General features: G+C 46.5%; 1 protein-coding gene across 3 annotated transcripts; it reads left to right on the forward strand.

Annotated features, from left to right (window-relative positions):
* The first annotated feature begins 726 nt into the window (after nt 1-726).
* Nucleotides 727-27,443, forward strand: med1 (mediator complex subunit 1). 3 transcript variants are annotated; one of them, XM_063222018.1, is made up of 31 exons: nt 727-866; nt 1,977-2,083; nt 2,790-2,868; nt 4,298-4,352; nt 4,775-4,907; nt 5,355-5,383; nt 5,808-5,879; nt 6,508-6,582; nt 7,249-7,409; nt 7,674-7,785; nt 8,362-8,486; nt 9,188-9,312; nt 10,120-10,321; nt 10,652-10,747; nt 13,021-13,126; nt 13,400-13,493; nt 13,906-14,139; nt 15,149-15,380; nt 16,126-16,229; nt 17,145-17,301; nt 17,836-17,910; nt 18,312-18,559; nt 19,162-19,294; nt 20,338-20,662; nt 21,058-22,480; nt 22,791-23,304; nt 23,660-23,874; nt 24,267-24,432; nt 25,777-25,967; nt 26,387-26,616; nt 26,762-27,443. In XM_063222018.1, the coding sequence occupies exons 1-31, from the start codon at nt 746-748 to the stop codon at nt 26,979-26,981; spliced, it is 6,159 nt and encodes a 2,052-aa protein (XP_063078088.1). In that variant the 5' UTR covers nt 727-745; the 3' UTR covers nt 26,982-27,443. The 3 variants fall into 3 exon arrangements, with proteins under 3 accessions (XP_063078088.1, XP_063078089.1, XP_063078090.1); XM_063222019.1 differs by having other exon boundaries at nt 22,812-23,304; XM_063222020.1 differs by lacking the exon at nt 17,836-17,910.
* Nucleotides 27,444-27,998: the final 555 nt, after the last annotated feature.

Raw genomic sequence — 27,998 nt, forward strand, 5'->3', positions numbered from 1 at the left:
ACGTTTCGGTCACAGTCAGACCATCATCACTGCATTATGTGCAATTTCAAGCATTATCTCTAGGCCTATTTTTAGGTGACTTCTTAGACATTGGATGGCTAAATCCCATCTCAACTTTCTACATAGCCTACACTAGCCTACAAGTCTCTGATTCATCAGTAAGACATGTAGGCTATGCATTTGTGTAGTTTAGTCCAGCCCCGAGACACCCGCACCCGCGCGCTCACACACGCACACGCACACAGTGCTTTACTTGCTCTTTACATAGAATCCTGACTCCCCCTGCTGTTTGAATATTACAGTGCGATTTTACTGTGTAAGCATTACTTACAAGCTCGGTAGGTCAACAGTGCTTAGACTCAATACACCTTCGGTTAGGCTAGGCCTATTTCATTCAATATCACGAAATAAAAATAACCCTAAGTAACCAAGCAGCGTTTGTTTTTCTTGATGTATTAATGCAAACACAATGCTTTACAACTAGCGCTACATTCACAAATGAGAGTAGCGAATGAGAACGTCCCCATGAACATGAGCACGCCCCATTCCACCGAAAGAGGCGGGCAGGAATAAGCGAAACTAGTTCAATCAAGCGGCTGATTCACGATCAGTTTTCCTGTCCGCTAAAACCATAGGCTAACCTGGCTGGTGGGCTGGTAACTGATCTGAAGTCAATGCGCGAGGAGGAAGGACGCGTGGGAGGTGTTCACGAAGTTTTTTTGTGAACCAGGGGAGATTTTCCAAGATGGCGGCTGTGTCGGGGGTGCCGATCCAAAGCTGCAGCCCTGCCAGAGAACTCTCCCTTACTGGGCCAACCGGGACCAGTTCTTCACTTACGGAAAGAGTGAAAGTGGAAGAGGGGTCGGGTAGGTGTCATTCTGTTGTGTCGTTGAGGCTCAATTGAGGCTTTGAAGGGCTCTTTTAGCAGCGACATGCTGTGTCGCTATCCAGCTAGCAAAATGTATTATCACCCAGTTAGCTTTGATTGCATAGAGAAACACTGCAACAGATAGCTAGTATGCTAACGAACAAAAACAGATACAGAATTGCTACTTTGGAATCGTTTATTCAACTGATCTGTTTGATGCTATTTTGAAACATGAGCGCACTTCTGTCGCAACGCCTGTTGGTACTAGCAACACATAACCGACACTATTGTAACAATGTAACTTCGACTAGCCTTGATTAGTGCTGCTGTTGTCCACTGGTACTGGATTGTTGACATTGTCGAAGCAGCAGTAAGATTGCTGATGATGTGACAACGTCTGGGTGACAGTTAAAGATAAGGCCATAGAGGCTGAATAAGAACACAAAAGGTTGTCAAAAGCCCAGGTTCACATTGACTAGGTCTTGAGTATAACTTGTGCTTTTTTGATGGGCACATGTCCCAGTGAACGAGAGTAATAGGCCTATGGCAGTGTGACAGGTTTCTCTTATTACTAGTCACTCTTATTACTATTTGCTTGAGCTGCAGGTAGGCTACAAAATCCCAATGGCAGATGGGAATTACTTATAAGGGTTTGCTGTGGTGTATGCTTGGCTGATAGATTCTCCGTTTTCTGTCTGTCTGTCTCTCTACGCTCTCTTACTCTCTGTCCTTTCTCTCTGTCCTTTCTCTCTCTCTCTCTGTGCCACACACACACACACACACACACACACACACACACATTCTCCCCGTCTTTCGCTCTCGGTCTCCATATATCTCTCTCCATCCCTCTCTCTCTCTCTCTCTCTCTCTCTCTCTCTCTCTCTCTCTCTCTCTCTCTCTCTCTCTCTCTCTCTCTCTCTCTCTTTCTTTCTTTCTTTCTTTCTTTCTTTCTTTCTTTCTTTCTTTCTTTCTTTCTTTCTTTCTCTCTCTCTCTCTCTCTCTCTCTCTCTCTCTCTCTCTCTCTCTCTCTCTCTCTCTCTCTCTCTCTCTCTCTCTCTCTCTCTCTCTCTCTCTCTCTTTCTCTCTCTCTGTCTGTGCTGTAATGCAGAGTCAGAGAAGCAGAGTAAAGTCACAGCTCTGCTTGAGCGACTGCATGCCAAGCACAATGCCTCACGGCCATGGCAGGAGACCTGCAAAGTGGTGCGACAAGCAATGGTGAGTGCCAATGTCTGTCTGTGCGATGCACAATTGTGTGTGCCTTTCTGTCTGTCTGTATGTGTGACAAGCAATGATGAGTTTGTTTGTATCATATGTCTTTGACAAGCAATGGTCTGTGTCTGTGACAAGCTTTGATGAGTGCAACGGTGTAGGTGCGTGTTTGTGACAAGTGATGGTGAGAATGATCGTGTGTATCTGTCTGTCTGTCTGTGAAGAAGTGTCAACAGAGATGTTTTGAATGCTGCAAATGTGTATCTGTCTGTCTCAAGCAATTACGTTTGTGTGTGTGTCTTTGACAAGCAGCAGTCAGTGCCTTTGACATGTATTGATGAGTATGACATTGTATTTGTGAGTGTGTGTTTCTGACAAGTGATGGTGAAAATGACTGTGTGTCTGTGTGTGATTGTAAATAAGCAGCAACGTCAGATGTTTTGAATGTTTAGAACATCTTCACCTATGTAGATATTTTCTTATTGATGTGTTGTGTCTCTGCTGTGTCCAATATGTCTGTTTTGTAACTTACCATGTAGGGCTCCCACAAAAAACGACTGATAAGTGGTAGGGAAATATTCAAAGTTTGTTATTGGACCTTTAACTTTTTTTCCCCTCCTCATTTCTCTTATCTTCCCCCCTTTCCTCTCTCCCATTGGCCCATCCTCATCTTTCACGTCTTTCCTTCGCTCTGATTTGTCTCTGGGTACAGGAGAAGCGGGGTGGGATGAATCCTGCGGGACACCAGTTGCTGCTCAGCTGTCTGGAGACGCTACAGAAGGCCTTGAAAGGTGCTGGTCTAGAACTTGCAGCATTCCAGAACACGCGTCATTTCAGAACAATTAGCATTCCAGAACACATGACTTCTCGCATTTCATGACAATCTACAACAATCATACCTTTCTAGATGCTGTAACGATACACTCAACTTGCGATTCGGTAACCAAACTTTAAAAGGGCGCACCATGATTTCTCTGTTCAGTACAATATTATTACAACCCTACTTCTGACCAACTCCAACAATGATTTGTATTTCACATTTTGTATTATGTCAGTGTTTCCCACAGAAATTTTGGAAACTATGGGGGCAACCGGGATTTTTTTTTTTTCCGGGGGGGGGGGCGTCTTTTCACGCGGGCCTTTTTTTCCGGGGGGGGGATTGGTGTATTCACGCTGTGTAAATGCAAAATGACAAAACAATGAGTACAGCATGACATTGGCGCATGGAGAAACTATAGGCCTAGGCCTACATTTCAGCCATTTATATTGAATGAACACAGTTTCATTTGTCCCTCATGCAGGGGTGTATGTAATGAAAAAGATAATAGGAGCAAAGATAAGAATGTAAGAGTACTGTGAAATTGTTAACGCATAGACAAAAAGGGTCTAAGAGGGTAGGCTATGCCTTTTCCCCACACACACAAAGGCGTACACATTCTACATGAGGGGTGCTGGTCACAGGGCCAGTTTTTCAAAATTCCTCCCATTAAAAGGGCTGAACAACATATTACACATTTATGTCTATATTCACATTCATTACACATTCATTTCTATATGCAGCCTGATGTCTCCTCTGCCATGTCAATGAAGGCCTGTCACCTAACTCATTACAACTGTAAAACAAAGCCTGGGGAGTGTTAGTAAACTCATCCCAACAGTCCCTTTTTTATTGCTCCCAAACCCAAGTTAACTACAACAACTTGACTAGACTTTTGATTCCTCTGTCTTTCAAGCACTTGTGGTTTTCTGTATAGGATGTATTTATTCCAGGAGGAAAACGCGAAGGAAATCGTAATTCAAATCGTTTTAAGAAAAACGGAAATCGTAAAAAAAAAAAAAAAAAAGTAAAAAAAAAAAAAAAATTTTTTTTTTTTTTTTTTTTTTTTTTTTTTTTTTACATTTTCGGAAACTATGGCGGCCAAATTTAAACTATGGCGGGCCGCCATAGTTTCCTCAATGTATGGGAAACACTGTATATTTTATGTGATGTTTTATTCAAATAGCTCAGTTTTTATTCCGTAGTGCTGTGCAACAGAAGGGCTTACGTATATATGGGAAATTCTGATACGTTAAGACCTACAGTACAATTCTTTTCTGTGTAATTCTGATTTTACTCACTACAACACAGATTCCCCCCCCCCCAGTTGGTGCACTATTTGTGAGTGCTTTGCTGTTTGTATGGGTTTAGTAATGTGATTTGTAATGTGTTTGTGTTTGTAGTTTCATCTCTGCCCGCCATGACGGACCGCCTGGAGTCCATCGCCCGGCAGAACATGTGAGTGACATGCCCTCCTCTCCTCTCCTGCTGTCTGACTGCCTATCAGCAGTTATTCCTTTCTATCTCTGTCCTTCCAGTCTATCTATCAGCATGTCTGTCTGTCTGTCAGTCTGGCCTTCCTGACAGTGTGAAAGAGCAATGTCATTATGACCTCTCTCTCTCTCTCTCTCTCTCTCTCTCTCTCTCTCTCTCTTGCTCTCTCTCTCGCTCTCTCTCTCTCTCTCTCTCTCTCTCTCTCTCTCTCTCTCTCTCTCTCTCTCTCCTCTTTATCTTTCTCTCGCTCTCTCCACAATATCAGTCACTTCAGTTTGTGGTGATTACACATAATAATCCATACGTTTGTCGTACTGTGAGCTGCGGGGTTCAAAGCATGAGGGGTAAATGTAGTAATAAACCTCTCTCCTCTCCCGACTGGCCAGGTTGAACTCGCACCTGAGTCCAGGTGGGACGGACTGCTACATCACCTCTGACCTCTTCTACGTGGAGGTGCAGCTGGAGCCCACGGGACACCCCAAAGACGTCAAGGTGGCCCACCATGGAGAGAACCCAGCGGTACGTACCTGTGCGTGTATGTGCGGACTCCCCCAAGATATCAAGTGCTAAGGCACGGGTGGGCAATTGTTTTGGTCCAAGGGCCACAGTGGGTTTAGAATATTCACTGCAGGTCCAGATGTCACAGTTATGTCAATGATAAGAAATACATGTAACTTCTTTGCTATTTGGTTTCGCAGTGGGATGAGATGTATGTAGATGAATGCAAAACTAATCTCTGACCTCAAAGACCCCTGCCATGGGTTGCCTTTTAAATAGCTTTGAGTGTTTGGATTTAAAAGTTGTATGTCTTGCAATGACTCTGCGGGCCAGATGGAATGACTCTCAACGGGCCGCATGCGGCCCCCGGGACTGGGTTTGCCTGCCTCTGTGGCAAGGGATAGATCTGATTTAGCATAACAATGTTTGATGTACTCACGTATGCACATCAGCGTTCTTTTTTTTCAGAGCTGTCCTGAGCTGATCCAGCACCTCCGGTAAGTCTCATTCTGATGTAGTCTTGAGTCTGTACGTCTTAAATGTGTGATGCACTGCATAGTTGCACTCAGTCTTGAATCATGGTGAAGTCTGCTCTACGAAGGCAAAGCACATCAACATTGAAGCTTAGAAAAATACCCTCAAAGCCTTAGTGTTAGGTTGGATATCATACTTACTCCAATTTTGGCATAGCAATATCTCTACAACGGGATACATTGGGACCATAAGGCTTCGTCACAAGATAAAGGATGTGTATTGAAGACCATTTTCTGTCCATACTCAATTTTGACAACATGCGTAGTTCCTGTGCCTTTTAACCTCCAATTATTTGCCAGTAATATAAGGTACAGTCGGTGCATACTTCAGTCTACTACATAATGATGTGTTGTTGGTGCGTCCACTTGTGGTTGTATCCTGCTCCAGAGAGAAGAACTTTGAGGAGTTCTCCAAGCACCTGAAGGGACTAGTCAATCTCTACAAGCTGCCAGGGGACAAGTAAGTAGCACTAAATAAAGCTTATTACCAGAAATGGGAACAAATCACTAAATTGCAAGTCTAAAGTTCTTCCAATCACATTCGAGACAAGTCCAAGTCGTACCGAAGACAAGTCAAGCCCATGTCTCATTTTTCCAAGTCCTTAACAAGTCACCATGTATTCTATGCACAATTTATTACCTCTCCACATTGCTGTGTATGCCCACCTTTGCGTCACATTCTTCTTTTTTAGGCCTATTGGTACAGCTTAAGGGCAAATCATTTAATTGACGTTTTTTCATGTATGGTAATATTTTCACTTACAAACGCAGAAAATGAAATATATTTACAGTAGACTTGACATATCATTGCAAGTAATTGCAAACTAAAACTGTCAAATCAAGTCACAAGTCAGTAGCCATCACAACTCATTCCTAATATTGCCAAATTACACTCAAGACATGTCATTTGTGTCACTTAAGTACCATGTTGTCACCAATTGAGTAAACTGACCAACATATACCTAGCCTTTCACACACACAGACAACACACAACACATCACTTGATCCTTTTCTCTTTATCTCCTCTCCTCTCATTTAATCTCATCTCATCTCATTTCATCTAATCTCCTCTCCTCCTTTCTTCACAGCAAGCTGAAGACTAAGATGTACCTGGCCCTGCAGTCTCTGGAGTCAGACCTCACCAAGATGATGAACATGTTCAGGTGTGTGGAGTAGGGTTTGTCTTATTTGTTGCCATTGGTTGTATGTAGAGCTCATCGTGTGTAGTGTGTAGGTCAGGCATGTGGAACTGTTTTCATTCGAGGGCTACTTCAAATTTTATGAAGTCCTCCAAGGCCGTACTATGAACACAAACCAGGACCCCCCCCACCGTAAATGGTCCCCAAACCATAGGTTCTCCACCCCTGGTGTAGGTGGCTGGGTCTTCGCTCTGGCGGGGAGGTCATGTGGTTACACTGCCATCTAATGCCTGTGTGTAACCTTTCACCTTAGACTCTGAAAAAGACAATAGTCGCAACGCGTCAGCCCGTTTCATTAAAGGATTTTAACTTTACCAGCAGGGTGCCTTTGGAATCTTTGGCAGACCTCATCAACAGCCACAACTGGAGTTAAAGTGATACTGTCCCATTTTTGAAAATAAGCTTATTTTACAGTTACAGCTGGCGGCTAACTGGTCTCCTAGGCCTCGCTTGGAGGTAAATTTTGCACTGTTATACCCAGAGAACGGTTGAAAGTATAGGAGAACGGTAAAACCCCATTAGTTAACTGAAGGGGAGGTATAAAATAAGCTTATTTCCAAAACTGGGACAGTATCACTTTAAGTCTGACCATAATTTTAAGTAACCTTTGACCTTTTGACCTCTGTGTAGGTTGGCCACCAACGCCACCACAGTGGACACCATTGTGTACGGCAGCGTGGGGCTGCTGTCTCCGCGCTCCGGAGGGCAGCTGGTGACCCTGCAGTGCTACGTCTCCCCCTACGACGTCTTCCAGGAGGCCAGCGGCGGGCAGATCTTCGCAGACGCCAACTGTACGTGTGTGTGTGTGGGGGGGATCCCTTGTGAGAGGGAGGGATGCTTGCTGTGTGTGTGAATTAACTTTTCTATTTATTTTGCTCCATTGTCTCTTGTCATTCATTTAATCGTTTCATCTCTCTCTCTCTCCCTCTCCCTCCTTCCCTCCCTCCCTCCCCCTCTCTCTCTCTTTCTCTCTCTCTCTCTCTCTCTCTCTCTCTCTCTCTCTCTCTCTCTCTCTCTCTCTCTCTCTCTCCCTCTCCCTCTCCCTCTCTCTCCAGTCCCTCGTTCTCTGGGTGTGAGCGTGTCTGTTACAGTGGAGGGAACGTCAGCCGTCTACAAGCTTCCTATCGCACCACTCATCACAGGGTCACACCCTGTGGACAACAGAGGGTAGGACACACACACACACACACACACACACACACACACACACACACACACACACACACACACACACACACACACACACACACACACACACACACACACACACACACACACACACACACACACACACACAATGTTGCAAAAGGTGTAGTGTTTGTTTATTACAAAAAATGCTTTCCACGTATTCATTTATGTTCTGTACAACCTATTCTGCTTCATGGAGAATGCTTTTTAACAATACAACCAATGTTTCTCCGCCCCCACCACCGCTTTCTATCTCTCTTTCGCTCCCGCATCTCTCCATCTCTCTGTCCCTTCATACCTCTTCTCCCTCTCTTCCTCCCTCCATTACTCCCCGTCACTCCTCCATTTCCATCTTGGTTCCCCCTTTACCCCCCCCCCATTTCTCTTTCTTTCTTTCTTTCTTTCTTTCTTTCTTTCTTTCTTTCTTTCTTTCTTTCTTTCTTTCTTTTCTTTCTTTCTTTCTTTCTTTCTTTCTTTCTTTCTTTCTTTCTTTCTTTCTTTCTTTCTTTCTTTCTTTCTTTCTTTCTTTCTTTCTTTCTGCCTTTCTCTCTGCAGTACCCCCTCCTTCTCCTCCGTGACCAACTCTAACTGTGTGGACCTGCCGGCCTGTTTCTTCCTGAAGATCAACAAGCCCATGCCCTTCTCCTACTCCTTCATCCAGAGGATGGCCATCGCCACAGGTCTGTGTGTGTGCGTGTGTCTGTCTGTGTCTGTGTCTGTGGCATGTGTCTGTTCCGCGTTCTGTGTGGATACGTGTGTGTGTGTGTGTGTGTGTGTGTGTGTGTGTGTGTGTGTGTGTGTGTGTGATCATCAACAAGTCACCTCTTTTCTCCTACTCCAATGCTGCAGTGTGTGTGCGTGTGTGTGTGTCTGTGTCAGAGAGAGATAGAGAGGCAGAGTGTATGATATTAACAAGCTCATGTTCTTGCAAGTAGACACAGACACAGACGCAATCACAGACACAGACGCAATCACAGACACAGACGCAATCACAGACACAGACGCAATCACAGACACACACACACACACACACACAAATACACAGACACAGATACACAGAGACAGACAGACAGACAGACAGACAGACAGACAGACAGACAGACAGACAGACAGACAGACAGACAGACAGACACACACACACAGACAGACACACACACACAGACAGACACACACACACACAGACACACACACACACAGACACACACACACACAGACACACACACACAGACACACACACACACAGACACACACACACACAGACACACACACACACAGACACACACACACACAGACACACACACACACAGACACACACACACACACACACACACACACACACACACACACACACACATAATCATCCTTTTCTCCCGTCCTGCAGGCATCCCAGTGTTTGACACTCCACCGCCGCTTTCTTCTCTCTACGAGCTCATCATCCAATCACAGCTTCAGGACGAGGGGGAGGCCGGCCCTCTGCCCGCCAATCACAACATGCGCTTCTACGCCGTAAGTCAACTACCAGCACCAGCCCCTACTGAACATTTATACGCTCACCCAGTCTCTCTCGCTCCCTCTCTCTCGCTCCCTCTCTCTCGCTCCCTCTCTCTCGCTCGCTCGCTCTCTCTCTCTCTCTCTCTCTCTCTCTCTCTCTCTCTCTCCTTCTCTCTCTCTCCTTCTCTCTCTCTCTCCCTTCCTCTCTCTATTATGTCAGACTTGTCTGTGGTAACACTCTTAAGATCTGCTAGAGAGCTACTAAAACACACATACGCCACATTTTAGCCCAGTTTTCTCTGTGGGCCAAGACCAGTGAGATGTCATGCCAGACTGAGGGTCTCGGGCCAGCACCCCCAGAGAGAACACTTGGCGCTGTTGGGTCTGCGGGTTCACGGGTCTGACCCACCGATGACAAAGGGGCCTGTTGTTTATGTAGCAGCAGCAGAAGAAGTGATGTTTGGCTGGATTTTAACTGGGGAATGATCACGATATGTTTTACACAAATATTTACTGAAGCATCTCTTTCGCTGTCTGTCCCTCCCTCCTTCCCTCCCTCTCTCTCCCTCTCTCTCCCTCTCATTCTCTCTCTGTTTCTGTATACCTCCCCTCTCCCTCATCCTTTCTCTCTCTCTCTCTCTCTCTCTCTCTCTCTCTCTCTCTCTCTCTCTCTCTCTCTCTCTCTCTCTCTCTCCCTCTGTCTCTCTCTCTCTCTCTCTCTCTCTCCCTCTGTCTCTCTCTCTCTCTCTCTCTCTCTCTCTCTCTCTCTCTCTCTCTCTCTCTCTGTCTCTTTCTCTCTCTCTCTCCCTCCCTCCTCTCCAGTCCCTCCCAGGCCAGCCGCACTGCTACTTCCTGAATGGCTCTGCCCCGGTGCAGGACGGCATGAGCCTGCGGGGGGCGATGGTGAGCCGGCTCCCCTTCCGCCACCCGGCGCAGGTGCCCGCAATCCTGGACATCATACGCCACCAGGCAGCCTACAACACACTCATCGGCAGCTGCGTCAAACGCACACAGCTGAAGGAGGGTAAGATGCACACACACACACACACACACAGCTGAATGAGACTAAGGGATACACAGACATAACACACACATGAACACACACACAAGCAGCAACAACAACAACAGAAACAAAATCACTTTCATTATCAGCTGTATAACACATTGTTAGTCATGTGCAAGCGACTGTATGGCTGTCGGTTGGTCCATCAGTAGACCTCAAACGATTTTGACGTGTGCATGTGTGTTTGGAGTCATCTGTCCAGGATACTTTCTGACTTACTGACTTATTTTTGAACGTGTGTGTGTGTGTGTGTGTGTGTGTGTGTGTGTGTGTGTGTGTGTGTGCGTGCAGACACTCCTGGGCTGCTGCAGTTTGAGGTGTGCCCGCTGACCGACTCCAGCTTCAGTGTGTCATTCCAGCATCCCGTCAACGAATCACTCGTCTGTGGTAAGATTCCCAGGATGCATCTCTGTCTCGCCGCTCTCTCCCTGTCAAACTTGTGGTAATGCACATACTATCTATCTCTATCTCTCTCTCTCTCTCTCTCTCCTCCTCTCTCTCGCACACTGTCTCTCTTGCTATCTCTCTCTCTCTCTCTCTCTCTCTCTCTCTCTCTCTCTCTCTCTCTCTCTCTCTCTCTCTCTCTCTCCTCTCTCTTTCTCTCTCTCTCTCTCTCTCTCTCTCTCTCTCTCTCTCTCTCTCTCTCATGTCTAACCCTGTGAACACACATGAAGAGACGAAAGCCAGCTGTATTCACTCAAGTTCAACTACAAACTGTCGCTCGAGTCTCTCAAATCGCCTCTTGTAGCCCAAATCGCTTTTCTCTCCTCTGTTGCCAGTAGAGCATGACACGGGAGTGGATTTTCACTCCTGTCCTGTCCCGCTCCCAGAAAAAAAATCCTGTCCTGCCGAATCCTGGTCCAGAGAAAAAAAAAAAAATCCTGTCCTGTCCTGTCCTGTCCTGTCCTGTGTGGAACGACTCCCAATCCTGCCCGCTCCTGCTCAAAAGTACTCCCACTCCTGTCCCACTCCTGTATTATTTTTTTTTTTTGTATGTTGTTACCTGTATGCATATTTGCCTCCTAGTAAGCAGTTGTAGCCATAATAATAGCCAATACAATTATACACAAGCTAATGGGGGTCTGGAGAAACCCTGGGTAGCCTAATAGAAAAAAATGTTTTTTTCCCCATGTTTATTATAGGCCCTATTATTATTATTATTATTATTATTATTATTATTATTATTATTATTATGTTTATTATTATTATTATTATTATTATTATTATTATTATTATTATTATTATTATTATTATACTACAGGAGGGGGAGGCACCTACATCTTCATGCACTAATCAATAGCCTACAGTAGGCCTATATGCCATTTCTCTGTGCAACAAAAAAACGGGGAGGAAATCAGATGCTACAATTAATAGTAGGCAATTGTAATGAAACCAGTTGGATTAGTTAAGACTAGTCATGCTACTAGTTCAGTAAGCATGAGTTTACCTAGGTCAACTTCATGATGCTGGTTACTGGTTAGGCTACTGAACTAGTAGCCTGACTAAATCTAAACATACTACTAAGCTAATCCAACGGTTTCATGACAGCGTTTGACTTAAAACACACAGGGTGAAACGGTGTGCAGTTAGAGCAGGGAGGCGGAGCAGAGAACTTCTCTAACTTTGTTGGCTGCGCTTTTTGACACTCACAGCAGACGCGCACTGAACACTACTTCTGAATCCTCCTCATACTAGAACTACATCTTGACTACTTTGATTACGATTGCATTCTGTGCTAAATTAGCCTCAGTTAAATTTCCTGTTATTGCGGAGTTGATTGGGAAATGCCATAACGGCAACGTCTTACGAGCCTGCAAACCCAGTAGTTCTACAAGTGGCTATTTCACTATCAGATTCAAGAGGTTTCATGTCAACAATGCGAAATCCTGCCTGCCTTATTTGAACGTTTTAACCAGGCGTCCTTTTTTGAAAAGCTGTAGAAGTTTAAGCACAGCACACAAAAATCAACTCCGACAAAGAGATTAAATCAATCGTGCGCGCCTTGACTGATGCCATGCGAGTCTGTTGTTCTTTCTCTGGTCTGTTTGCCACGGGGACAGAAGTTCCTCAATTATTGCCAACATGGAATTCAACATTCAAATAACATTGAGGACCGTTTTTATAGCGCATTCCCATTGACGCATTGACATTGTCGGACAGGCAGTGTAGGCTATGCGAGGACCTCCCGCAGGAGTCAGGGAAAATGCGCAGCTCTCGCAATCATGCACTCAAGGAGCGAAAATGCGAATGAAAGGTTTGAAATAGCCGACATTCAGAACAATAATCATCCTATTTAACCCTTCCCGCTCCTGCCCACTCCCGTGGAATATTATTCCTGTCCTGTCCCAATCACGAGATGGATAAATGTTTGACTCCTGTTTCACGTGTATCCCGCAGGAATCACGTGTCCCACGGGAATTCCCGAAAAATGTCATCCTCTAGTTGCCAGCTCCTCTACACAAAGTCAATTACTGCCATCGTCACTATTGGTGTGTTTGTGCCATAAGCTCTATAAGGAATATAGACTATGGAACATGGACTCTCTCAAATGTTCCCCCTCTCTCTCTCTCTCTCTCTCTCTCTCTCTCTCTCTCTCTCTCTCTCTCTCTCTCTCTCTCTCTCTCTCTCTTTCTCTCTCTCTCTGTGTTTCCCTCCCTCAGTGGTGATGGATGTGATGGACTCCCGGCAGGTGATGTGTAAGCTGTACAAGGGAATGTCAGACGCTCTCATCTGCCAAGACGACTTCATCACCAAGGTGGTACAGAGGTGTGTATTATAATCACTAAGTTAACTCACCATACTAAAGATACATTTCATTTCACACCATATCCCTAGTTGTACATAAATGCCGCTTTTCCACTGCCGCTTTTCTGGTAGGCCTACAGCTCGACACAGCACAGCTCCACTGCGACTTTTTGGTTTACGATTGAGCTGTGTCGTGCCTATTCGAAAAGCAATAACAATATTGATATTACTATTGTACTATTGACACTTTCCTAAATATGAATTGAGTAATCGTTATTTTGATTTTCTCTGCAGATGTATGTCTATCCCTGTGACTATGAGAGCCATCAGGCGCAAGGCCGAAACCATCCAGGCAGACACACCAGCACTGTCTCTAATCGCAGAGGAGGTATGGCCTTGTGTTACGTAACGTTAAGTTATGATCGGCTATGTTGTCTTGTGTTAGGTTATGCATGTTTGTAAAGTATAAAGCATGCATGCATTCCTATATCAGTTATTGTGGATGCTAGATATAGTTCAACGAATGACTGGAAAAAGAAATATCTACACACTGTCGAAGCTGGGATTTTATTTGGTGAAATCACATAAATCATAACAAGGGAGCTTCTGCGGTGTGCAGATATTTATTTTATCCTTTCATGGGTTATATTTTGTTGTTATATTATATGAATTTGTGTATGCAAATGTGTCGGTGTGATTGCGTTTTGTCTATGTGTGTGTTTTATGTAAATACTGCTGGACATCATACATCTTTTGGGATTAATTAAGTTTCTCTCCTACGCTACTACTCACTCTACCAGGTGGAGAGCATGGTGAAGAAGACGCTGCCCTCTACGGGTAGCCCCCGGTACGGCTTGCAGGGCGCTGACGGCAGCAACCCCATGGGTCTCCCGGGCATGGGGGGAGGCAGCACCCCCACAGGAGGGGGACCCGCTGGGGCCGGTGGCCCCTTCTCAGGGCCCATCACCTCCCTTTTCAACGCGCCCCGTGGGGGGCCCCCCGGAGCAGCAGTGGGGGTGGACGCCATGGGCCAGGTGGGTGCTTCTGTTTGTATTATTATTTATTTATTGTATTAATGTACATTTTGTCATTATTATCGCCAGAGGTGTACGTTCATCCTTGTCAGCATGCATGCCATCAGACGAATTATATATTACCTGGCGCCAGGGCTCTAAATTGACACCCGCTAACAGCCAAATGCCGGTGAAAATTCAATTTGGCTGGTAGGGGAAAAAAATACTAGCCACTTAAACCCATTTGTGACTGTGTGTTTCTTTCAAATGTTCATTGTAACCACGCCTCACATACATCAATGTATGTGACTCTGCCATCAATTGCACTTGTTTTATTATGGTTAGTTATTATTGTTATGAATAAAAACTGGTGCAGCACATGGTTGTTCCCTAATCAATTTTTGCAACACAGTCACCAAGGAAGCCAGTGCTTTCAGAACTGCGCCATCTTATCTGCTGTTCTTGTTTGAACTGCAATTTGTTGGGTTCCTGTAGTCAGAAATAATTGCATTATAGGTTTTAAACTGTCTTGAAATGCAAAAAAAGAATAATATGGAATACAAGTCATAATTAACTATAGAATTTCTGAGATTAATCGTAAAAAAAAAAAAATCCTCTGACGGCCATAATAAATAATAATAATATTATCCTCATCAAGTGTCTGGAGGTAACCAAAGCCAACAGGAGCAGTCATCTCTAAATTGTGCTTATTTTGTTATGGTTATTATAAATTATTAGTGGAAAAGAGTAGAAGTCTGCACACTGTAGCTCCGCTTTGAAAATGTATTCAGGTCATACAACGTTTGGACCCAACATGAAGACCCTGTCGGGTCGAAACGTTGTATGACCTGAATACAATTTCAAAGCGGAGCTACAGTGTGCAGACTTCTACTCTTGTCCACTATCAGACGCACCTTTGTCTTGCACCTGGCCTCAGAGAAGTGGGATGTGCATACCCTTACTCTTATGAAGATATTATAAATTATTATTCATAATAGATAATAATTGATAATAATAATATTGACATTAGGGGCCTGGAGGTAACCAGAGCCAACAGCAGCAGCAGCAGCAGCTCCAACAGCAGCAGCAGCAGCAGCAGCAGCAGCAAGCCGGCCAGCACGGCACGGATGACTTCAGCAAGGTGACCCAGAACCCCATCCTGACCTCGCTGCTGCAGATCACGGGGAACGTGGGCAGCCCCAACGCCCAGAACCAGAGCCAGAATGCCCCTGCCCAGGGGGGAGGGGCCGCTGCCACTGGGGGTGGGTCACAGCATTTTATACCGTTTTACACACTCTACATTGTTTTTGTTTAATATGATGTTTTTTCTGTTTTGTTCTGAGTTTGTAAACAAAAGTGTACATGTGTTGTGTTCTTTAAGCCTCTACTGCAGGCCTATTCAATTGGTAGCTCGAGGGCCAGACCGAGGGCCACATGCGGCCCAGACCCAGTCCACAGGCGGCCCATATGTGCCCCCCAGCTTTAGCAATCGAGATTGCAGTTTTGAAACTGCAGTACAAGACATGAATTTTTGAAAATCTTTTGGTTGTGTTGTACACTGAACATTGTTCAGTGTACCAATCAACCATTCAATCAACCATTGATTTTGATGAGTCATTACAGCGTTATTGAAGGCTGAAAATGTGCGGCCCAACTTCAATTGTTGGCTTCGAAATGTGGCCCGAATGAAATTCTAATTGAATAGCCCTGCTCTAGTGTGTTATATGTCTTCTGTACATATGTCTCGTTGTTTGTGGTGATTTTCCATCATCATTCTGGGTGTTTTTTAATGATGAGCAGCCTGGATACATTAGCTATAATCCAGTGCCACATATTCCAAATGGGTTAAAATGAATTTGATTGACTGATGGAACGGAGATTGATGTGAGCCCTTGTGTTTGTTTCTTTCTTTTCTTTCTTTCTTTCTTTCTTTCTTTCTTTCTTTCTTTCTTTCTTTCTTTCTTTCTTTCTTTCTTTCTTTCTTTCTTTCTTTCTTTCTTTTGCCAGGTGGGTCTCAGCCCCACCAGACGCCCCCTCCCACCTCTTCCCCGGCCAGCAATACCAAGAACCACCCCATGCTCATGAACCTGCTGAAGGACAACCCCTCGCAGGTATGGAACCATGCTTTTATAGGCCTTTAAAGGCATCTTTTAAATGTTATAATTTAGGGATGCCTTTTTTTGAGTAAATGACATATCCAAAAACATTAAAATTAAGCAGACAGGACAGTTGAGAGAGACGGGAATTGAGTGGGGAGAGAGAGGGGGGAAGGATCGGCAAAGAACCTTGGGTCAGAATGGAACCCTGGTGGGCAGCATAATGATATGACGTCTTGGCTCATTGAGCTACTGCACCCCCAAGAAGTTAGCTGTTAGATTTTTTTTTTTTAATCATGAACTGGACTCATCACATCAGTATAAAGACAGCATTGTGATATTTTCCCCTTCTGTTTTTGTATTTGAATATCTTGCTGTACAGCTCCATTCTGCTGGCCATATGTACGTACTATACAGTGCTGCACAGAAGTATTTGTTCCCTTACTTATTTCTTTGCTGTCATTGCAGCTTTGTCACTTTGTATCATTTCAGATCATGGACATTGAAATGATAGATAGTGATAACTCCCAAGTCAACTCAAAAAGTTGTAGCAATTGCCTATTTAATTTATTAAAGTATATACGCTATCTGAAACTACATGACCCATTGCCCCCTCAACCTTCTAACTTGTACCACCCCCAGCAGCAACAATTTTTGTCAAGTGTTCACAAGAACAGTCTTTCCCATCGCTGTGGAGGAATCACTGAAAAACTGCATTTTATGTTTACTTGGGTTATCCTTGTTTAATGTTTATCATTTGTTTGTGTGATCTGAAAAGGTTAAGTGTGAAAATGTAAATGTACAAACAAGTAAAATAATCAGTAAGGGGGCAAATACTTTCACACAGCACTGTATGCGTATCTGTCTAAATGACCTAGTGACGCAATCCCTTCTTGCTTTGTCTTCTCTTTGTATTTGTACGGCTTTCAGGACTTTGCAGCGCTGTACGGTTCTAGTCCGCTGGAGCGGCAGAACTCGTCCGGGTCGCCCCGAACCGACCAGCTGGCTCAGCCGCCGGGCCACACGGGTACCGGCACAGGCACCACCCCCGGCACCAAGGGAAAGAAGAAGAGGCCCAGGGATAAAGGTGTGTGTTTGGGGGCGCGTTCCTGTTGAAAGCATCCGTCAGGAAGTGAACAGAGGAATGCCTTGGCGCTTGAGTAGCAGTTTGACTCCTAGCCACAATACAACAGGTAGCAAGTAGGCCGGGGACATATGGAGATCAATCATCTTTATGATTTGGATAGTGCAGATTCTAAGCCTTACAATGATCACTTGCACATGGAAATCTGGTAATATCAAATGAATTTGTGACCTTTTTAATGTGTTCAGTTTTAAACATAGAGGAAACAACAGAGGATTCAGCACTGAATGTTTCTCTTGTCCACAGAAAAGACATAGAGCTAGCCCTTTTAAAGAAAAGACACAGGTTTGCCTTTTAGACAAACCAATGCTGTTTTCTGAAGCAATGAGTAGCTTCCTCATGACCCCATTCTGCAAAAAAAAAAAAAAGATTTTGCTCTGAGAGACTCGTGGCTAGTCGCAAATGGATATGTAATATTTTGAAAGGGCGGTTTAAATGGGCAATTAAGCTGAGTTTGCCTTTGCCTTGTCCTTAAAGGGGCGCTGGGTCCGGGTGGAGGCATGAAGCAGCAGCAGCAGCAGTCCCAGGGACAAGGCCAGCAGCAAGGAACAGGTAGACCTGTTGATTTGAACCGATTTATAACTATTTATTTATATTATTTTTTGGGGGGGTGGAGGGGGTGTTCAACTTCAGGACAGTGAAGGGTGGAGTGGGAGAGAGAGACGGGGGAGTATCAGGAAATGACCCGGGTCGGGAATAGAACTCGTACCACCCAATGGAGGACGAGCCAGCCAACCCCCGAACACCCTGACAACAACCAACCCATAAACGTGTGTGTGTGTGTGTGTGTGTGTGTGTGTGTGTGTGTGTGCGCCCAGGTGGTGTAGGTCATGGTGGCAGTGCTTCCTTCATGCCCCCCCCACCCCCACCTCATCACTATCCCAAACCACTCTGACAACAGCCACGCCATAAACATCTTTATTCATTTGTTATGTGTGTGTGTCTTGCCCTAGGCGGTGCATCCTCCATGGCCCCCCAGCACCCGCAGCACTCGCACCACCCGACGGAGGACGACTTCCACCGTGAGCTCTTCTCCATGGACGTGGACGCCTCGCAGAACCCCATCTTCGACGTCAACCTGCCCGGCGACGGCCTGGACACGCCGCACAGCATCACGCCCGCGCCGAGCCAGTGTGGCACGCCGCCCGCTGGCTCCGGCATGCCGCCCTACCACCCGCACGGACCGCCCGCACACCTGCAGGTAATCACGGATCAAATACTGGTCTCCTGTGTGTGTGTGTGTGTGTGTGTGTGTGTGTGTGTGTGTGTGTGTGTGTGTGTGTGTGTGTGTGTGTGTGTGTGTGTGTGTGTGTGTGTGCACCAAGGCTTGACAGTGACACCCGTCTGTCCGCGGTGCAATATCAGCTTTGGCTAGTAGAAACTGAAGTGTTACTAGCCATTCTGGCCGGTAAGTTACAGTTCTGAATGACGATGCACCGTATATTGGCGTTCTTTTCTCTGACTATGACAAATGCACTGCAATGCGATATTGTGAGCCTACAATACCCATGAGCACCTGTGTCACCTGTCAACATATTGCAAACAGGGAGGGCAATAGCCTGGTTGCTACCAGACCTGTGTGTGTGTGTGTGTGTGTGTGTGTGTGTGTGTGTGTGTGTGTGTGTGTGTGTGTGTGTGTAGCTCTGGAGTCCCTTGGTGGAGCTCCAACACACATGGAGGAGGTCTAGGAGACTGTAGCAGGAGTTCATTTCTCCAGTCAAAAAATAATCTGTTGTATTGGCTTTGATTTTGACTCACATTGTGTGTGTGTGTGTGCGTGTGTTTGCCTGTGCTTGGCACCAGGGGGCGCCATCCCAGTCCCGAGCCATGCGCCTGTCCAGCTCTGACAGCATGGGTGCGGATCTCAACATCAACGACATCCTGTCTGACATCCCCGAGCAGACCACCAAGACCAGCAGTGGCGGAGGAAGTGGAGGTGAGGGGTCCCTAAATTACTGTTTATAATGCAGTGCATGCATCTCTGAGTGCCAATTATTTGTGTTGGTGTACTCTTGTTTGTCACATTAACATGATAAGTTTGGCTCTTTGGTGTAGCAGTCAAGTCAAGTCAAGTTTATTTATAAAGCACATTTCATATGGCTTACATAGACTCAATGTGCAACTCAGAGCACTGCCACTAATCAGGGGGCAGTTGACGTTAAATGCACACCTCTTTAAAGGGACACTGTGTGAGATTTTTAATTGTTTATTTCCAGAATTCATGCTGCCCATTCACTAATGTTACCTTTTTCATGAATACTGACCACCACCATCAAATTCTAAGTATTCATTATGACTGGAAAAATTGCACTTTTCATACATGAAAAGGGGGATCTTCTCCATGGTACGCCATTTTGAATTTCCAAAAATAGCCATTTTTAGCTGCAAAAATGACTGTACTTGGATCTCACCAGAAAATATTTGTTTATTACTTAGTAAACTTTCATGTAAAGATCAAATTTGGCAATAGGGCGCCTAGTTTCAATGAGCAGCATAGTTGCAGTACCTTTTTTGACCATTTCCTACACAGTGTCCCTTTAAATTAAATGATTATCTGATGGAGAGAACAGCAGCAGTGGCCTAACGAGATGGGCTTTAGATCAGAGGGTTGCCGGTTCGAATCCAAGCCTTCCACACTCCCTTCCGCACTCCATGGCTGAGGTGCCCTTGAGTAAGGCACCTAACCCCACATTACTCCAGTGTCTGTAACCAGTACCCTCTTTGCTAATTAAGTAGTGGTTCTGTGTTAGTCTCTAGCAATTGTTATTTTTTATTTTTGATAGAAATTATTTAAATCCATATTATTCATGTCCCCAACCGAATTCCTGTACCCCGGTTGTCACAAGCAACCTGCATTTCTCGAAAGCATAGTTACTACATTAGCTACTTTGTTGTTTTCAATACTTTTTCCCATTGCCAACTACCCAAGTTGCTAACAGGCTAACAACTTCCATGGCTGTTTTTTCCTTTGTGCTACAGGTCACAGTCAACATCACCTTGGCGGCGGAGGTGGTGGGGAGGACGGGGGCGGCTCGCTGGGCACCCCGCCTCGCGACTCATCCAGCTCGGGCCAGGGCAGCGGCGTCTTCGACTCGGACCTCTTCAACACCAACAGCAACGAGAACCCCTTCTCCGACGCGGCAGACCTGATTGCCGAGGCGGCGGCCGGTGGTGTCGCCGTGGGAACACCCAATAGCGACGCCTCGTCCACCAACTTCTTCCCCGACGCCGTGGACTTCAACCCCGAGCTGCTGAGCGGACAGGGCAGCTTCTCCCACAACTACTTTGACGACAGCTCGCCCAGGTGACGCACGCACGCACGCACACACACACACACACACACACACACACACACTGACGACAGCTCGCCCAGGTGACGCGCGCCCACACGCTCACGCTCACGCGCACACACACACACACACACACACACACACACACACACACACACACACACACACACACACACACACACACACACACACACACACACACTTTGCGTCTGTGTGTGCGTCTGTGCATCACCTGGGTGAGCTGTCGTCAAACACAGACGCACACACACACACATGATGGCAGCTCACCCAGGCAACACACACACACATTTCTGTGGGAAGGGCAACCTCTCACATAACTACTTTCATGATCACTCAAATCTCAAATCAAATTTTCTTACCTGCTGCATTTTTCTATCTGACTCTACAGCCCAGATCCAGGAGATTTGGATCTGAAGGGCTTCGGTGGTGGCGGGAGCAGCCAACAGAACACCCCGTCCAGCACCCCGATCCCCCAGAATCCCTCCCAGGGCCGCAACACCCCGGACCCCTCCCTCAAAGACCCATTTGACATGAGCATGGTGTTCGGTGGCAGTAGTGGCGGCAGCAGCGGCGGAGGAAAGCCTCTCCCGGGAATGGCCCCCGATTTGGGGGACCCGCACCCCACTAGCCACTCCGGGGGGAGCCAGAGCCCCCTCTTAATGGGCATGGGAGGCCCAGGAGGAGGAGGAGGAGGAGGAGGAGGTGGTGGCAGTGGCAGCGGGGAGTTTAAGAGCGGAGGAGACGGCAAGATCAAACCACAGCACATGATGAGAGGAAAGGACGACAACGGGGGAGGAGGTGGTGGGCTGGGGGGTTCTGGAGTCGGGGGTCCCGGTAGTGGTGGGGGCTCGGCCACGGGTTTGGGAGGAGGAGGGGGTGGCGGCGGCGGCGGCATGGGCGTAGGCTCCGATGGTACAAAGCAGGTGAAGCGTAGCCGCACGCCATCGAGCGAGGGCAAGCCTAAGGACAAGCCGGCCAAGCGCAAGAAGCTGGACCCGGACGGGAAGTCCCCTTCTCACAGCGCCGGTGGTGCCGGTGGTCGCCCTTACACCCCGCCCAGCATGGGCTCCGGTTCCGGAATGTCTGGAATGGGCACTTCGGGAGGATCTAAATCGCCAGGCAGTTCTAGCATTGGGCGTTCTCAGACTCCGCCGGGCGGAGCGACGCCGCCCATCCCCAAGATCACCATCCAGATTCCCAAAGGGGCAATCTCAGGAGGCAAGACGTCCTCCTCGCACGGCGGCTACACCACCTCCAGCAGCTCTTCTGGAGGTGGCTCTGGGGGAGCGGGAGGGGGAGGAGGAGGAGGAGGAGGAGGAGGAGGCGGCTCAGGCGGGAGCAAAAGCCACCACTCGCACTCCTCCTCCTCCTCCTCCTCGTCCTCCTCCTCCTCCTCAGGGAAGATGAAGGGCAACAAGATGGATGGATCCATGGGGCAGAGCGGTAGCTCCAAGCCTATGGGTGGTGGTGGTGGTGGTGGAGGAGGAGGGGGCAGTGGTGGCGGGATGGGATCCCAGTCCAAGGGCTCCTCGCAGGGCATGGGCGGCGTGGGCAAGCCCGGCACTTCGCCCGTCACCAAGCATGGCATGACTGGATCCGGCTCGGGGTCCGGGAGCGGCACAGGATCTGGCGGCAGCGGCGGGACCGGCAGCGGCAGTAATAAGATGAAGCCCAGCCAAGGCGGAAAGCCATCGGGGTCGTCGCTGATGAACCCAGGCATGAAGCCCAACATCTCCCCCTCACACTCGCACTCCCGGACACCAGGGGGAGCTGACAAGATGTCCTCCCCACTCAAGCACCAGCAGGGACAGGTACAGCAAGTGATGAAGCAACGTTTTTAGCAGCTACGTTGCTAAGCTTTGGAACCAACTTGGAGATGATAAAATACATGCTCCGACTGTTGATAGGTTTACATCCAGATTTCAGACAAAGCAGCCCTCAGTCTGTCTCAGATACTTGCTGTTAATGATGTTTAATCACTGGTTCTAACAGTGGTTCTCTTATTCTCTACATTCATAGTCTTTCAAGTATTGTATACTCTTACTCCTGCTGCATTTATACTATTATTTTTGTGAAGTACATTGAGTTGCACTTATGTATGAAATGCCCTTTTACAAATAGATCCGCCTTGCCTTGGCACAGGTACCCGGCACCCCGCCCTCCTCCAAAGCCAAGTCTCCCATCGGTTCAGGAGGAGGTGGAGGAGGAGGAGGAGGTTCGGGTGGCGGAGGGGGAGGAGGGTCCAAGTCCTCCTCCTCGGCCTCCTCCGGTAGTGGCATGGGCTCCCAGAAGCAGATGGGTGGAGGAGGTTCCTCCAACACCTCCTCATCCTCCTCAGCTGGTAACAACTCCTCCTCAGGCTCGGCCCCTTTTTCCTCGGGTAGCCAGCCGCAGTATGGGGGAGGAGGGGGAGGTGGTGGGGGAGGGGGAGGAGGAGGAGGTGGTTCAGGTGGAGGAGGAGGAGGCGGTGCAAACAATGCCAACAACCCCAACAACCCCAACGCAAAAGGGAAGTCCCCTAGCCGCAACAAGAAGCCCTCCCTCATTGCAGTGATCGACAAGCTGAAGAACGTCGGCGGCGGGGTGGTTATCGGGGAGGAGTTGCCTGAGGGCCCTGGCTGCGGTGGAGGAGGAGGTGAGGCTGTGCACTTCATCGATTCAGAGTTTGATTCAGTTTAGAGCGATATTGTGCCATTTAAGGGAAATTAGGTCATTTCACACCTCCCCTTGAGTTAAGTAATTGACTTTTACCTTTTTAGATGCGTCCTAGCATCTCTATAAGAGGGTATGTTGTCTGTCCATCTGAAACGCTTTCTTTAAATTGGCCAAAACACCTGATATTTTATGATGTAATGCAGTATAATAATACAGTTATGCCATGCTAATCTATGAATCTATAATGTCATATATATGGCATAACACTTTCAATATTGTATGATATTTTATTTCAAAGAAATCCTAATTCTGATTTTTGTCATGACCACCTCTAGGTGGAGGGGTGCCTCCTGGTGGGGGTGTAGGTGGTGGGCCTGGGGGTCTTCCTCCGGGTATGGTCCAGGGGAGTGGCCCCAAACCCCCACACATGTCTGGTGCACAGGGCAGCGACTACAAACGAGACAAGATGCTGGATAAGGACGGCAAGGTGGGCAAGGTGTCCGTCTCCGGGGGCAACAGCGGCGAGAAGAAGTCCATGGACTCCTCCAAGGTGTGTGTGTGCATGTGTGTGTGTTTCTGTGTGTGTCTTGGTGGTTTTAATGCTGGTCACTGGATTTACACTGGAAATCAATGATTACCAGTTAATGTATCGTTTGCTGACGCAAACTTTGTCGTCACGGTTCACTTTGAAAAGGCCAGTTTTGTTTGGTTACCGTTGCGTACCAACTTTTCTGCTGGCATGGTGTCATGTGTGTTAGGTGGTGTTATGTGTTTCTGTCAATCTTATTTTCTTTTTATAGCTCTGATTGCCTGATCTTTTGTTTGATAATCCTCAATCCACAGTCATTTGTCTGTTAATCTGGATATTTTGTCTGTCAATTGGCATCATTTGTCTGACGATCGCTATCATTTGCCTGATATCCCGTGATCCTTTTGTCTCAGGGTTCCGTAGGAGGTGTGACCGGAGGCGGGGCAGTGAGCAGCACAGGCGTGGCCAAGATCATCATCAGCAAACCGGACGGCGGATCCCCCAGCATCAAGCAGAAAGTCACGCTGCAGAAGCCCGACGGCAGCGGAGCCGGGGGGTGCGGCATAGGGGGCTCGGACGGTATGTGTTTTTTGCAGTATTTTCCAGATCTGTTTTTTTTGTGTTATGTGTTATACTCATGAACGGCCATCCGGGTACTTTGCTCCTAAATGTGTGTTACGTCCCTTTATGGGTGAAAACAAATCGAAAGTCTCATCAACTTACATGCTACATCGGCTTGCCTAAATGAACACAGTCCATGCTCCAGCCACGGCTTTTTGGCTACATTATTTGAACAACAGTGGACGCGTAAAAAACAACAGTAGTCTACAGGTCCGTATCTTTCATTTATTTAACCCCAACATCACCAATTGACTTGCATGGACTGTTTTCCCCCACAAATGGGCGTAACACACGTGGAAAACGTCACGCTGTTCATAAGTATTGTAACATGGCATCATACCTGAGCGTTAAGATGACACCCTGTGACAGGTTAGGTTTATTCATGGTTTTGGTCAGGGCACAATTTTGCCACAATTACGCCATTTCCAGTGCTTGTTCCGCTGTTGTTGGCAAAAGTACTTTCTGGCGGCTAACTGGTCTCATAGGACTCAATGTTAACTGCTAGCTTGGAGGTAAAATTTGCACTGCCATACCCAGAGAACCGTTGAAAGTATAGGAGAACGGTAAAACCCTATTATTTAACTCAAGGGGAGGTGTAAAATAAGCTTATTTCCAAAAATGGGACAGTATCACTTTAAGGTTAGCCATGGTTTTGGTCATGGCACAACAGAGCAGTTAGCAACAGAAATTCACAGTTAGCAACAGAAATTTGACATGGCAACAGAAATTCGCCATCACCGCCCGAAAACTTTGCGAACCTAGTCACGGGACAAAAGAGCTCTCCCACAGCGTTGAGGTCCACGGCTTGACTTGCAAAGTCGTCGCACCTCAACGGCGAATGCATTGCCGTGAAATAAATGTGCTTTTGCATGAGCATGAGCATGCATGAGCAAATGCACTTAACCCCACATTGCTCCAGGGACTGTAACCAATACCCTGAAGAATAACTAAGTCGCTTTGAATAAATGAAAGCGTCAGCTAAGTGTAATGTAATGTAATGTAATGTAATGTATTGTGTGTGTGTCTTTCGTTCATGTCATGAAAAATATCCAAGGAACTCTTCTACAGCCCTGAAGAAGGCCATTGTCGGCCGAAACATGTTGGCAATTTTTAACAGTTCCACTATGAACTAGCTGTTTATTAAAAGCATTTTAATTGAGAAGAAGAGTGCCTTGGATATTTTTCATGACATGGATGGATCCTTAGTAAAGGATAACCAAAGAGCACCTTCGCTAAAACTTGACTGAACGCCGAAGCCCCCTGACCCTTTTTCTTTGTTCTGTCTTTCTTTCATGTCCGCAGGTGGTGGTATGGGTGGTGGGGTGAGGATGAAGGCGTCTCCGTCTCTGTTCAGCGGCTCAACGCCAAAGCACGACCGCAGCTCGCCCAGCCACAGCCACCACAGCCGCTCGCCCGGCGCCTACACGCCCACGCTCAACGCCGGAGACAGCGGCAGCGAATCAGGAAGCTCCGTTGCTGAGAAGTCACACCATGTATGTATTACGGGTTCACTTCTTACTGTTCATGTCTATGTAATTTCATATTAATAATTAAGTGTAGCCACACATTTGAAGTAATTATAGTGCTGTTTAGACCAATTTGCATGTCCAAGGGTTTGTTTGTTACACAGAATGTGTATGTCTGTCTGTCGTACCGTATGTGTCCTGGCCCCATATCAATATATAAAATAATAGCAATAGATAATTATACAATTATAATTATACAATTATACAATAAATGATTATTTTGGTCTACATACATTTAATCATACATTAAATATATACATACATCATAATTCATAAAGTTGTTTATTTTGTTTTGCTATACTCATTTGATATTTCTTCCAACTTGCTGTGGGGCCCCTAGCACCCCTTCACGTCCCTGCATTAATCCATTTCCATCTGCCCATCAGAATTCCCCCAGCTCTGATGAGGACAGCCAGGGTCCTATCCGCGTGGCGCTCCCCACCATGCAGCAACCCCACCAGCCGCCGCAGCCCGACTACCTGGGCTCTATGGCAACCGGCGGTGGAGGGGGCATGGGCTCGAGTGGCGGAGGACTCGGGGAGAAGCATAAAAAACACAAGAAGGAGAAGAAGAAGCAAAAGGAGCGGGATCGTGACCGTGACAGAGACCGTGACAGGTGCGCTCATTTTACTGTATATTACATTGTTCATTGTTCAAGTCCTGTGTCTATGTATTCTATCATCAGTGATACATGTATATGGCTTGCCAGTAGTGTATGAAATGTTCCATGTGTGACCGTGCGTTCTCCACGCTCCTGACAGGGATCGGGATCGTGATCGCGACCGCGAGAAGAAGAAGTCGTCCATGTCCATGGGCGGCTCGTCGTCTCACAGCATGAAGGACGGCGGCTGGTCACGTTCGCCCATCTCTGCGTCGGACTCGCTCATGGGCCTGTCGCGGCCCAGCCCCGCCTACATGCGCTCGGAAGACGACGATCTCATGGACTCCGCCCTCACCGGCAACCTTGAGCCCTTCAAGTAAACAGGCAGCAGGAAGTAGTTTGTCTGCAGCCAGCCCTTCCAAGTTGAACACAGGAAATGGGAAGTGGGTTGTGTTGGAACCATTCAAGTGGACCCACCAAGGAAACAACAAGAAGTGGATTATTTGTAGTCCGTCGGCTGTGCATAACGGAAAGCAGGAAGTGTCTTATTTGTAGTTCATTATCTCAACAAATGCTTGGAGCCCTTTAAATTCAATAGGAAAGCGAACATTTGAGGGTTTTTATTTTGGTATTTTGGACTTTTTTGGAGAAAAAAAAAGAAAAGGGGGGTGGGGTGGAGACATAGTTGTGAACTCATCTGCTGTCATTGCTCAACAGCAACTTGGAGTGGAAGCAAGAAAGAGGATTATTTTTCTAACTTCTTTTAAAAGTGTATGTGTGTGTGTGTGCGTGTGGTGCGTACAGAGGTTGTTCTTACCTATATATATGCATCACATACTACATATGATTGTTTGTTTGTTTTTTTGTTATTCATGGTTGCTGTTCAAATGAAGCAGAAGAAAAGAATCTCTGAAATATCTCATTTTATGTCCAAAGTCTATTTTTTGTTGTTTTAATTGTTTTTAGAAATATTTAAATACTTTTCAAAATATTTAACATGCAACTACCCGTAATTACACAATTTCAATTTCATAATTTTGAAAAGAACACTGAAAAAAGGCAGAAAAAAATGGGCCATGGGGCATCTGTAAACAACAGTGATAATAATTGTATTTATCTGTGTGTGTGGTGCATACAGCAGTGGTTGGTGATGTGAGATAATGTGGGTTCTTCACATTATATGATTTGTTTGTTTACCATTTACGTATGTATTTTTTTCCCCAGAGAATCTGGGTGGAAGGATGGTGTGTGCCTGTTTGCATGTGTGGAAGTATATGTCAAAAGGAAAGCTATTCAGGTATTTCTAATCAGGCTTCTTGAGGGTACCAGAATGTTGGCCCGAATTCTAGATTCTGATTCTAGATTCTAGATTGTTATTTTTCTTCCGCTGATTCTCC

Source organism: Engraulis encrasicolus, chromosome 17 (genome assembly GCF_034702125.1).
Source record: "Engraulis encrasicolus isolate BLACKSEA-1 chromosome 17, IST_EnEncr_1.0, whole genome shotgun sequence".
Lineage (NCBI taxonomy): Eukaryota > Metazoa > Chordata > Actinopteri > Clupeiformes > Engraulidae > Engraulis > Engraulis encrasicolus.

Coding starts and splice junctions, on each gene's coding strand:
- med1 (XM_063222018.1), top strand. CDS start 746: ATGGCGGCTGTGTCGGGGGTGCCGATCCAAAGCTGCAGCCCTGCCAGA. Junction 10,322..10,651: donor ACGCACACAGCTGAAGGAGG/GTAAGATGCACA, acceptor GTGTGCGTGCAG/ACACTCCTGGGCTGCTGCAG. Junction 13,127..13,399: donor ATCACCAAGGTGGTACAGAG/GTGTGTATTATA, acceptor TTTTCTCTGCAG/ATGTATGTCTATCCCTGTGA.